The following is a 13,561-nucleotide window of genomic DNA, read 5'->3' on the forward strand; positions in this document are numbered from 1 at the left end:
CAAGCTTCTGGTATCCTTCAAGGTGAAACACTGCAGAACTGCCCCTTCGTGACATTCACTGGGATCCTCCCCAAGTAATGGCCACTGTCACTTCTCCAGATCTTCAAGATAACAGCCACTTGTAAAGTTATTCCCCCTTGTTTCCAGCATGGAGTTCCTGACAGGTTACTCACAAGGCACACTGCTGTCATTTCAAACTAAAGTTTCTCAAGGCAGAATTTTCCATTGAGATCCTTGAGGGGTCTCAATACCTCTAAGGGGTACCATTCATGTGTAGGTATCCAGATGAGTAGAAATGCTCACAGAATAAATCCAAACCAAGCTTTCTATCACAACCAAACTGACTGCATATAATAGAGTCAATATATTTGTTTACAATTGGCACTTAAAAAACACAAAGGGCAAAATCAGTCAACCTTGTGGGGCTGATCCATTTCCCATTCCAATTACTGAGACGTTTGTCATTGTCTTATTTGCAAAAAGAACAGGATCACTGACAGAACAGAGGTGGAGCCAGCCTGTCCTGTATATAGGCTTATTTAAGTAAATCTAGTTTCTTAAGGAAGCAGCTTTGTGTGCGTATTCTTGTCCCTTGCCATAAGGTCAAAGTCGCATGACCTGCCCAGTGAAGTCTGAATTGGAGATGGAAAGCCAGAAGGAGAAAGCACTGTCTGGTCTCAGAGGAAGTGACAACACTTCTGCAAAACCTTGTAATCATTGACTTAGTGTTTGCTGTTGCAGCTGTAGGTTTAAAGGTGATGGTCAGTGTGTAATAAAAAGGGGGCACAAGTTTATAAAGAGATTTGGCTTCACTACAGAAGTGTGAGGTTTCACTCAAGTCTCAGCCCCTCCATCCTGACTGACCATTCTGATCTGCTGCACCGGCTCTCTGAGCAGAATGGTTTGGCTTGTTCCGATGCTCTTTGGCATTCAGGCGCTTTGTTCCTGCGCTGCCGCCCCTCCTGCCCGCGGAGCAGCGGCCGCGCTGCTCTCCCCCCGCTGCGACGACACCGCAGTAGAGGAGGCTGCAGACCTGGCTCTTCGCCAGATCAATGCTGATCGAGCAGAGGGCTACATACTCAGCCTCTACCGAATTTCCAGCGTTCGAGAACAACCTCAGGTAGGTTACCCTCTTGCTCTGAATCTGTTTCTCCCATGGAGAGCCCTGTGTCTATCGCTATTGCTTAGAAATATCTATTTGAATTAAGAAATATTTCAAAAGGCAAACGTAAAGTTCCATTCACAGGACTCCAGAGGCCATGTCAACTTTATGCACACATGACTAGAAACAGTTTCATCACCACTGTGGGCAATTAGAGAGCAAATCTCAGTCATGGCTCTCTGCTGCCTGCCCCTGGAATAGCTCCAGGCATCAGTTCAAATTTGATATGAAACACCGCTACTCTGATTTAATTTCATTTTACACCTTCTTCCCACTGCCTTGAGCAGTTGGAGTGCAAAGGCTGTTAAGTCATCGTGTGTTTTGCACAAAAGATGTAAGCACTAACAGGTGTAAACACATCCCGCTTGGGACCATGGAATTCCTTTATAGACCTCTAAAAGATGACTCACTCTCCAGAAGAAATCTGAAACCAGTTCAAGTGAAAAAATACACTGCAATTACCTATGGAATATCACTCACATTTCCTCAAGTATCTTATTTCTCTATGTGTGCTTAATTCACCACTATTTTGTGTTACTATTTTGTAACACAATCTGAATCTACTGGATCCAGCTAGGGACAGCCTGAAATGAGTTCACAAGGCCCACAACAGATAATGCACTGTGGAAGCATGCTACTAACATTCCCTGCAATGCCTACTCACTTCCCAGAAGCTTATCTAAAAGGCCGAGTTCTGAACTCTTAATGAAAATCAGGCTCGTTGCCAGATGTTTAAAGATCTGTCCTGGCAAGGATGTGACACTCCTCCCTGCTGCCCTTACAAGGACATGGTTTCTGCAGACACTCTGTGGCCTCCAGCAACCTGAGATCTCGCAGCTAAAGACGCCCACTGTGCTGGGCTGTGCACTGAGTTCTCCATGTGCTTTGCTCAGGTGACAGAATGTGCCCAATAAGCAACTGGATCACGTCTGGTCAGAATTTTCCCACATGTGCTGCCTCTGAGCTGGCCCAGAAGCCACATCACCAGTCACGCAGTTCGGTACTCAGACCCCCCTCCTCAGGCTATTTCCTACTGATAATAATTAGAGCCCCCTGCTATGACCACCCCAGAGTGCAGACATGTTGTAAATCATTCATCTCCATGCCTCTTCCTTCAACTGTGCCAAGCATATCTCAGCACAGGAGAATTTTGGTCCTTGTATGTGATTTGGTCTGTCACTTAATTCCCTAGAGACCTAACTTCCTACTTTAGAGCAAGCACCCTTTGTTCATTTGGGGGTTTAATTTACTTTTATTCTTTCTTATTTTTTCATCTAATATGCTTTTATCCTGCAAATAAGGTGTTTCAAGACATTGCAATAACAAACCAGACAATCTCAGTCCTTTATCTGATTTTTGCTGCTGCTGCAACTGAGTACCTAAGGATCAGTCTGCCATGTCAGGGGGGTTCATGGACAGTAACAGCCTTATGCCACCTCCTACTCCTCTCAAAAATCTAAAGAAATCCTTGGGATTTTTACCAGTTAGTGGTCCTTCCTCCCACTTCTTAACCAGTACTGAGGATAAAAACATTTTCAAAGTTACTTCAAATTCAAATCTGCCCTTAAGCAACCTGTGGTTCAGTTTTGCTCTAATTGAAACTAATGAGCCATCTGCTATGAACTTATATGCAAGTAGGACAGAGCTTCCTTTCATACAAGATACTCATGATTAACTTCACTGACAGGCACTTAACCAAAATTACAAAACATGCCAAAATATTTCATTTCTTTCCCTTGCACCAGGTCACCCTGCTGCCGCATTTCCTCTGGCTCCCAGGCTGCCCAGCACATATTGCAGCCTGGCACCAGCAGTGCTGAGGAAAGGATCTTTTTGGCAATGCAGAAAAGATACAGAAGTTTTTATTCAATACTAAGCAGATATCAAAAGGCCTTTGCATAACGGTCTTCTAATGAAAATTAAAATAAGGATGATTAAACCTTCAGTGATCTGCTGAGCTCTAAATAAGCCCCAAATTATCCTTTCCCCAGTGGAGTGTGATACATACAGAAGCAGGTAGATCAAAAGATGTGCAGATTTTATAATAACCTCATCTGCTTATATAGAGTTGGTATTATACAAGAGAGCTACAGGCAACAAGAAATACATTTGCTCTGCCCTGGTTGCATGTAGTGTTTCCAAGGTCACCAAACTTTACAATCAATATTCATGATTCAGGAAACCCATCTAACCCCAAACACAAATGATAAGATCATTTCTTTAATGAGGTGTGTGCGCTCTTTTGCCTCCAAATACCTTAACAACCAACTTGAAAGCTCAAGTCACCAGTTCCAGCTATGAGATTCCTTAAAGATACATATTTTTCTTGGCTATTTCTTCTTCATGCAGGATAGTCATAGTGGTGTTTTTCTCTCACAGAGGATTTATTTAAGGTTACAAGCTTATACCAAATGCTGCATTACTCAAAACCACATTTTCAGCAAACAGCAATTACTCCTTAACAGGGCTTACTTTCTGTTTACTGATTCAAGCCACATTAGCTATTATATTAAGGAGACATATCAGTATGGTATTTAGATACCTTGTATGCAAACAGAAAATTATGATTAGTTCCTTCCACAGAAGGGTCTGTGCAGCCAGGTGTGAGGATACTGCCGTGCCACTGTGCACAGCGCTGCTGAACCTCAGCGCCACTCTTTGTCAAAATAGCTTTTGATCTTTTCACAGCCTTCAAAATGACACTTATAATTAAACCTCAGGATTAGTGTGGGCAAACCCTGAGAGCTCAGTGCAAGACATTACCAGATTACTTCATAGAACACTTAGAGAAAAAAAAAGAGGATATGAAAATAAAAAAATCATAGAAAACATGAGAAGTTGCATATGTAAGAACAGAAGTTAGAGACAAAGCTAACAAAACAATTTAATCATTCTTTATATTTATTTTCTATTAGTTTTGCTTTTTTATATTGGAAGGATTTAGTATTACAAGTATATATGTTAGAACTCACATAAAATCACCATCCCATAGATCTCTACAGTACGTGATCAGAATAGTTTTTATCCCTCAATCTCCTCAGAACTCCAGAACACACACCTCCTAGCAGTTTTCTAAGCACTATAAAACCAAAAAAGCCAGCTGTACTCCAGCCTTTAGATGCCCTATTGACTTGTCTTTAGTCATAGTTAAATAGAAACCAAAATTAAAGCCAAAATTGCAAAGATACTGGCCCAGACTTCTACAAGACTTGCCCCATTTAATGTTTTCTCCACAAACCCTTGAAATCAGTCAGGGATGAATGAACACTGTTCTCATTCAGTTTTGGTTTTTCTCCCTTTTCAGCAAGTGTTCAGTCTCAGTCTAAACACGCAGCTAACACTCACTTCTAAGTTCATTAGGATGTATAAATGACAGCTGCCCTCTTTCCAGCTTTCCACTAAAGATATAAATAAAACATGATCCTACTAAGCTGTATCCTTGCTAAATATCCAGCAAAGGTGCTTACCCACGTCTACAGTGGAAGCAGAATGAGGAGCTGCACCATGCAGCATCTCATCCTCCTGCACCACATGGTGTGATCACTGGATATGTGGAGCTGTACTTTTAGTCCTTCCTTCCTCTTGCATCAAAAGATGTTTGCCCAAAAGTTAAGCCTGAACTGCTGTGTGCACCCTGTGCTGCAATGAACTGAATAAAAGTTTCTGGACTTAATCACAGGCTCAGAAGCCAAGCACAGGACTGAAGCTTTAAGTGAGTCAGACACACCTATGTGGATATGCAAGGTCTCTCAGAGCATTGTCTGAGAGCTGAAAGAGTATTTAAGCTGTCTGCATCAACACAATCCATCATCTCTTTACAGAAAGTGCAAAGTATCCATACTTGAAAAAGACACTACTCTAAGAAATAAGATATTTCTCTTCTTAATTCCTACTGGGAATGTTCCATGTTAGGAGTTTCTTATTAGTTGTGGTATTTATTGTCTCATTCTTATTGCAGGCAAAGTAACCTACCATTCAAATCTGATAACAAAATGCAGTTGACAATGAAAACATCACCATGTTTAGTCCTTATTCTTGGGTTCTGGTTGGTACCAGAATCAGAAGGATAAAACTGACTAAATGGCTGTTCTTTAATTAAAGCTGACACAATGCATCACCAAGCCTGTCCTAACAGGGCCTAAATGTCACCTGATTTGCCACTTTTGTCCCACAGAATGTTCAGTTTTCAGGATATCTATGCATCTCACCTTCATATTTTCTCTTCATCTCTCCCTTTTATATGTCTCTTCTTTATTTGATACAAAACTGGGATGTGACCCTTTTGTTTCTTGTTTTCAGGAGATCACTGGTTCTGTCTTCTATCTCATCTTGGATGTAGTAGATACTGAATGCCATGTACTCAGCAAAAAATTGTGGAAGAACTGTAACACCAGACCTGCTCACTCTGCTGTAAGGATTTTATTTTCCTATTTGATCTCAGATGTGATGAGTTACTCAGGTACTACTGATGACAGCAAAATCCCTACACATGCATTTTTAGTGGGCAACAGAGCTCAGAAGAAATCAAACCCCATTTTTTAAGGTCCACAGTTTTACTCTGTACCTTTTAATCAGTTTATAGACTGGTAAGATTTATTTTAAAAAATGAAAATCAAAAGAAAGTTTTCAACCAGAGCTAATAAGCAGACTGAACTAAATAGCCATGCTAGGACACTATTTAGAATAATGTTTTACTTTTTATAGCAACCCTGTAAGAGTTTATTTTAAAGACAGCCTGTCAAGAAGGGAATAAAAGAAACTCACTTTTATATAACATGTGATTTTTGGTTTAGTTTAATTCCACTTTTATTCTGACAACTTTGCAAAAATTGCACTGAAAAAGGAGAAAAAGGAAAGCTCAGCAAGATAAGCTGCAAAGACAGAAAGTGGCCTAAGACTGTTGCTGCAGGTGACCAAAATGATTCTGAACAAGTAAAAAAACCCACCTTATAAAATGAAGAATGACAAGAAAGAAGTTGTATGTGAAAAAAAAAGGAAGTTATGATTACATTGTCCTGGACTGCTTCAAAGGTCAATCAGTTTCAGCTTTTAAATGAAAAACTCGAAAAAAAAAAAATTCTCCTCACTTTTCATTACAGAGTTTTCATCAGGAAAAGGGTGCAAAGCCTATGTGGTCGATATGGCTTCAGTGGCACCAAGAAATGTATGTTCAGAGGCCCTGATCACACGTGTAGCAATATTTAAGAAGCTCTCAGAGAATACACTTTCAACTCTTAAATATACAGGTCCAATGGGTAGGTCAGTATTTTTTCTGCCATAAAGTCAGAGGTTTTTTTGTGTGCAAGGGTGACCCTACTGTGCCACAAAACTGATTTAGAGTCCTTCCTTCCACTTTTCTTATGGTTATAGGGGAAAGAGAATAGGTGGAAGACAGGGGACTGGATCCAGACACCCTGAGCTGATCTCCAGGTTTAAGTTCTCTTGGTTCTAGATATAAACCTGGCTCCCAGGGCAGGGGCCTGGCCAGGGAAAGCACTCTGTGACACTTGGGCACTTCTCAGCTGCCAGAGGAGTGGTCCTGTGTAGGCCACCCTGCAGACAAGCGCTGCACCTGTATAGCTCAGAATTACACCAGGGAATAATCTATCCTTTTATTTCTAAAGGAGATGCTTAGAAATGTGCTTCATTGTCATTTGAGTATTAACAAAACCTTTGTCTTGAAAAGAATTTCATGATTGCAAGAAGAAAATTAACCACTCACTGTCTAGGTACTACACGATCAGTGCAAAGGGTGCAACATTAACTGTTTCTAAATGTTTATGTTGTTTCAGGTTTATGGTCAATGCAAAGCAATTATCTACATTAATCAGGAAAGAAATATTTCTCATCTGAATACTTATGAGTGCACTTTACAACCAGGTATGTCTTTAACACGCTCTTTGGAAAAGGAGTGGAAAAACACTCTGCCAAATAGCATTACTTTAAATTTTAATTGTAATTATGACACCACTCTATTTCCATTAGCTTCAGCTGCCCTGATTTTCTCAAGTCAGTGATCATAAGGCCAGTGAGGTCCTGCAGCTCAGAGCAGTTCAGTAATAACTATTTTAACCTCTGGGACACCCAGCAGAGCCTTTATATAGGCATTTACCCTCTGAACCAAAAAGCATTTTTATGGGTTTATGAAAGGCAAGTAAAAACAGCAAGCCCATTGTCAATAGGTTGAACTTTTTCCTTCAGTGTCTCTGCCTCCACTGCAACATTTTTATGGGTCTGTAAATACATAAAGATTCAAAATTGTTGAGGGATGAAAACTACATATTGTTAGTCCAGAGGAGGGGAGGACAAGTGGAAAGGGTTGGGGGTGTAGGGGTATTTACAGTGACCTCCACTATCAACATGCTCTTATGGTTCTGCCTTCTCTAATGACATTTTTTTGCTTGAATAAAAAGTTCCACGCAAATATATTTGGTCAATATGTCCTGACTGCCCAGTTGATGACACTCCAACTAAGCCTGAATATTTGGACGCTGCTGTTCAAAGTCTCGCCAAGTTCAACAAAGAGAGTGAACAAACTCATTATTTCTCTGTCCTCAATGTCACAAGAGCTTCAATGCAGGTAAGCCAAGGCTCATCTGACTTGTTTTAGCCCTCAAGAAGTGTGGATCCTCCTGTTCTATGATTTGTTATGTCTTACAGATTGTTTTGATTTTGTATCTGTATAGTAAAGAATTTTATGCAAAATTCTCCTGATCTTCTTAAGTCAAGACTTTGATTCCATTTATTGCAAAAAGAAAGGCTTTATGCAAAACTCAAGACAAAGATATGCTTCCAAAGTTCAGGAAAGCTTCACTGTGAGCCCTTTCTTCTTTCACCACCATGAATTAGCGACTCCCTACTAGAAATTATTTAATAAAGCACAGTCATCCCTTCCAAACACATTCACTGAATGAGTTTGAGCATGGTTTAAAACTAATTTTAGACTAACAGAGAGTTAATGATCTCATGGCTATGCCCTGTTTGTTTGCCACAGTATTATCTGGTCTCTCCAAAATTCATTATGTATAGATAACAAAGCAGCTTTCCTTCTTTGCCTCAAACTGTCAGATATTACTACAATACATTATTTCATGGCTTCCATTTTCCAACTCTGATTTCAGAAATAGTAAACTGATCCTGTTCATTAAAACAGCCAAAAATTATCAACAAAGAACTGAAGAAGGTATTTGGATACATAATTCTACGTGGATGCTAAACTTATAATGAAAACCAAACTCATTTCAACTATAGCTAATCCATGAGTTACTAAGATTGTGCATATATAAGAGGTAAAAAATGACGAGGCAATACAGCAGCACTGGCAAATAAAAAATATTCTCCTGTAACACAACTATCAGTAATGCCCCAAGTATAACCTGCTCCTTCCAGACTTAGGAGTTTCACATCTATTTCAAGGTCAGCAGAATTCTTCATTCTTCCTGATATATGCACAAAGTCTAATTGCCATTGGCCTCTCATTTACAGTGGGTCATTGGTCCTGCATATTTTGTGGAGTTTTTAATTCAGGAGACATCCTGCTCCAAAAAGGACACGGTTGCTGACGTCAAGTGTGAGCCACTTCCATCGGAAGTAGCTGTAAGTACTTTTTTTCCTTGTATAAACACCTGCTTTCCAGATACTATGATTCCTCAGTGAATACTTAGTATATAACTCCTTGGCTCTTTGCAGACAAGAACCAAAACCCACAGGCGTCTTTTTATGGATTGTAGCTCATTCCTGTCTTGCAACGCTACAGACTGCTTTAGAATAGAGAAAACATTTCAGTAAAAGTTCTGAATTCTGACCTAGAAATCCATGAACAAAAAAGAGAAAAAGAAAATACCATCCAGAGAAAGGTGAGGTAGCCATCACCTTACAAAACTGGATGACTCTTAAGAATTCATTCCAAGGAAACAGACACAGACAATAAATCACAAACAATGCATAAGGAGTATATTCATACTACAATTAGGTCAGCTAAGGAAAGCGCTTAGGAACTAGGGAAAGAATTCTATGACAATCTGGAAGAGTAAATGGGCATGTTGTCAAGAGATAACATTTCAAGCCCCATCTCAACTGAGATCCAAGCCATGTACAGCCTAGTACAAACACAACTACTAGAAATGACATTTTTTTTCATGGTTTCTTTCCCTAGTATGGTGTGAAATTGGTTTTCTGTGAAAAATGATATTATGTTCCATACGCAACTTGCCTGCATAGGGATATTTTGCTGCAGCAGAACATAAGCAAGCTGTTGTGGTTTGGCCTTAAGTGGCCAGCTTATTTTTACTATTGTGTTACCTAACCCTCCTTTGCAAACACAAAGCCTTTTTCAAAATGCTGCCTGCCTTTGTAAGATTGCCAATCCCAAAATAAAAGTTTGCCCAAGCTGTTTATCCCTACAAATACACTCAGAAGCTATAACTATTCAGCCTTTCATAATCACTTGCTTTACAAGATAGGAGCTTAGCATCAATGCCACAATGTGAAAAAATGCTTGTATTTTCTTCTTCCAGCAAACTGGATTCTGCAAAGGCTCTGTAGTAAACAGTCGCATGGAAAAGTTTGTCAGAGTATCCTGTGAAATCTACAGTCCACAGGTATTTCTTAATCTAATGTTAATATTGCAAGAGTAATACTCCTTTACAAAACAAGTATTGAACACTTGAAAGCCCATTTTTAAGTTTTCTTATTCACAAAGAGATGTGTTTCAAGGAAGTGATAAGGCCAGATCAGGAAGAAATCTGTCCTGTGATCAAACAGACTGCTGTTAGGGGGATAAAAGGCAAAAGAGTAAGTACAGAGACAATCACACAGAATGTGTTCAGAATGCTCTACAAAGAAATTGCAAATCACAAAGGGAATGCAAGGGGCAATAACTGTAATTACCCAAGTTTCATGCACCCATCTCCCCTGGCACAAGAAGTATTTATATCTGTCTATTCTTTGAGCTTCTGTTCAGTAGCTGGTCTTGACAGACTGTAATTGCAGCAGATCCTTAGTGTGACGGGTGATCATATCTGAGAGAATTTGGAAGAACTTGTTTATTCCTTGTTATTTAGGGTCCTGCCACTGAAGAGGAGAAACAGGAAGCTAATCAGACACCTGAAAAATCCATCCAGAATCAACAAGCTTCTCATTCAGAAGCTGACCCTTTCTCCCCACAACTAGAAAAAACAGTGGGCTGGGTTAAAATTCTACCCCCTTCAGATGAGGACATCAGTTTCCATAGCCTAAGAGAAAGTCAAAATGAACATAAAGATGGAAAGCCAGTTCCACCAAAGGCTGTAGGACCTACACCCAGTTTTGATGGAGAAAAGACTCAAGTAAACAAACCAGACCTGACCAAACCAGTCACTGGACCAGTTATTCTCCCTTTTCCTGAAGAACCTTCTCTATCAGACTCGTGCCCAGGAGAAGCAAAGCGGATGGATGGCATCCTTCATCCTTTGATAACTAGAAAGCCTACCACGGTCTAGCCAGCATCCAACCACCTCAGCTATCTGTAACAAAATAACAGCCACCATGGCAACCCAGTCTTGCAATTGTGTAACATCTTCAAGTAAATAAATTGCTTATCACAGTCTTCATCTTTGGAGTTCTCAGTTTTAAGAAAGCACAAGAATAGATTATAAAAAGAAATTTAGCTGGGGCATTTTCCAACAAAAGTATTTGGCTTCTAATTCTCAAATGCCTCCCATCAGGAAGAGGATGAAGGAAAGGTAACTGTGGAGGGTAAAAGAACTTGCAGGGCTGAGACAGCCCGAAAGCATTAGAAAAAAAAATATCCTCAGTAGCAAGAGTCTGTCAGGGCCCAGTGTGGGATGGCAGCTCCCCAAGGGATGGTGAGACAAAACTGAGGGTGACAACCAGGCTGGCAGGGCAGGGGCCTGTCCTGTGGTGCCTGAGCAGGTGAGCAGGGTGGACCCAGGGATGGGAGTCAGGCTATAGGAGGAAGCCAGATCACTGTGTGAGTTCAGGGGTGACAAGGCAGGTCTGAATTTAAGTCAGGAATTAGCAAGGCATGGCCTGGTTACAGCAGCCAGAGTCAGACTGATCTCCAAGCAAGTCCACAGTGACATGATGGGTCTGAGGAAAACAGGCTACATATCTGGACCAACGGGGTCCATGGCCAAGCACAGGCACAGCTGTGCTGCCACAGGAGCTGGAGCTCAGGCAGGGGCTAAAATGCTGCACCTCATCTTAAAGCAGCTCCTCGGGAGGGAAGCCAGGTTGGGTCAGCCCTGGCCGTGCCCTCCCCCAGCACTGCCCAGCAGCACCAAGGGTCCCGAGGGTCACCAGGGGAACAGCCTGTGCTGAGCCCAGAGCCCCAGCAGCCAACCCTCCCGGAGGGGGGATGCTCTCAGGGCCCTTAGAGAGTCACACCAGTGAGAGGTTTTGTTATTCTGTGGGTTAATTTCTGATTTATAATGTGATATTTTTATTTTCCGTGGAAGATCTCAAGAAAGATTATTATTTTCCTAATGCTTTACACCCTCACTTAAAGCACATGGAAGAGGCTACCCACATGTGAAAGCTCTGCATGTAGTTCTGGCTGCTGGAGAATCGAGCCCAGGCTACTCAGATTCTTATGCTTTACCGACCCTGCTGTGCAGAAAAAAAGATGATTTACAAAATCAGCCTAATTCTTTCTTGAGATAGGTCATATTAACTGCTTTATAATAAAAACCACAGGGACACTCCACAGCCTGTAGCTAAGAAAAATCAATTTCATTGAAGTCAGACATAGTAATCGTACTGACAATAACAAATATAAATAAATGAGAAGACAACAAGAAGAAAAAGAACGAACATAGGAAAGAAATGTAATTTGTGGCCAGGACTACACTGATATTTGCAATAAAATTATGGGGCTCGTGTGAGACCACAGAGCCTTTCTCTAGTTGCCACTAGATCTGTAAAACCATTTGTTCAAAACAAAATCAATAAAATATTATTGTTTCTGAAGCTTTTATGATACTCTATCATCCCTAGAGATCCTGCATAATTTCCCCATTTAAAGAGCCTTTCAACAAAAAATTATGGTTTTGTCAAAGTATCCTGGCACTATGCAATTCAATTAAAATGTATTATTTTATTACTATAAATAAGATATAAAGAAAAGTATTATTTTACTTTGAGTGAGGAAAAAATAATATTGAAATATTGTATGGAGTTATATTCACAGCAACAATATTTGTTTTTTCAGTTTGCAAATCTCTTATAAACATAAATTTGATATAAAGGAGTAATCTAATTGCTTTAAAGATTAAAATAAGACAAAAAGTGATGTGTGAAACACATCAACTGAGCCAAAATTATTCCATTTCAATCCCACATCATGAAAAATTTCAATATATTTTGATTTCATTCATTTCAGAGTAGAAATACATTCCAAATCAGATAGTTCTCCAAAAATCCTAAAATTCAAATTCTATCCAATCCTTATTGCAGTAGAGCTCTAAGCTGTGTCAGCATTCCCCTTTTTATCAAGTCATCGAATTACAGCACCTTGTTTTTCCCTCAGGAAGTTTCACCTTTTCCAGCTCAGGTTTCTCCAACATGACCAATGTGTTCTACCTCCTTGCACAGGAATCACTGATTTGCCACCTGCCAAAATTGAGGGCACCAGGCATTGCTCCACGTCCTCGCACAGAGCACCCACAGCTGGCTTTGGTGCACCAGAGGGCAGGGCACTGGGGCAACAGCCTGTCACACTCCAGGGATTTTCAAAATGCTGCTTTCCCCCCTCTTTTCAGTTAATCACCACACTTCCCATTTCTGCTGTTTCAGGACACGGTCCTTTTTATTAACTGTTTGCATGTTGATTCTAATCTCAGAGAGGCTCCATCAGCTTAATGACACTACTGAGGCTTATATGAACATACACAACTGGAGCACAACTGTGTGAACATAAGCAGGGGGAGTTACAGGGGATATCAGAAAGTCTAGATCCACAGTTTTGAGCATTCCATTTGGATACTGTGTAGCTTGTTCTTCAGATGAGGCTTAGAAATGACATTTGAATCAATATTTTCTCTAGCTCAGATCTGGAATTTGGGTTGAAAGACTTCTCTGATTTAAAAATAAACACCAGAAGGGGTGTCTATCTGAGCAGTAACTGTATCCCCAGTGCAGATCAACAAAGTACCAGTGGTCGGTGCAGAGTCATGATCGTTATTTGGCCTTTATTTGCTGTGGCTGGTCCAGCACAGAGTCCTCTACCGAGTTTCAATGCCACCGAGGCCACTGCCAATGTTTACCATAATTGAGTCCTGGTGCTGATGTCCAAGATTAAATTCTTGAAGTGCAAGTAGGAGACTGAACTTGTACAGTTTCTGTGTTTCCTTTGTCCTCAGGACATATACCTGGATGCTGCGGCAGTCCCATATGGCATTG

The 13,561-nt window shown here is 40.6% G+C and overlaps 1 protein-coding gene across 1 annotated transcript; it reads left to right on the forward strand.

Annotated features, from left to right (window-relative positions):
- The first annotated feature begins 777 nt into the window (after nucleotides 1–777).
- FETUB (fetuin B) lies at nucleotides 778–10,752 on the forward strand. Its single transcript, XM_027685683.1, has 7 exons — nucleotides 778–1,120; nucleotides 5,462–5,572; nucleotides 6,955–7,042; nucleotides 7,576–7,742; nucleotides 8,648–8,758; nucleotides 9,679–9,762; nucleotides 10,225–10,752. Exons 1-7 carry the CDS (start codon nucleotides 899–901, stop codon nucleotides 10,639–10,641), a joined length of 1,200 nt encoding a protein of 399 aa, XP_027541484.1. The 5' UTR covers nucleotides 778–898; the 3' UTR covers nucleotides 10,642–10,752.
- The last annotated feature ends 2,809 nt before the right edge of the window (nucleotides 10,753–13,561 follow it).

Source organism: Neopelma chrysocephalum, unplaced genomic scaffold (assembly GCF_003984885.1).
Source record: "Neopelma chrysocephalum unplaced genomic scaffold, ASM398488v2 Primary Assembly neopelma1_69, whole genome shotgun sequence".
NCBI classification, from domain to species: domain Eukaryota; kingdom Metazoa; phylum Chordata; class Aves; order Passeriformes; family Pipridae; genus Neopelma; species Neopelma chrysocephalum.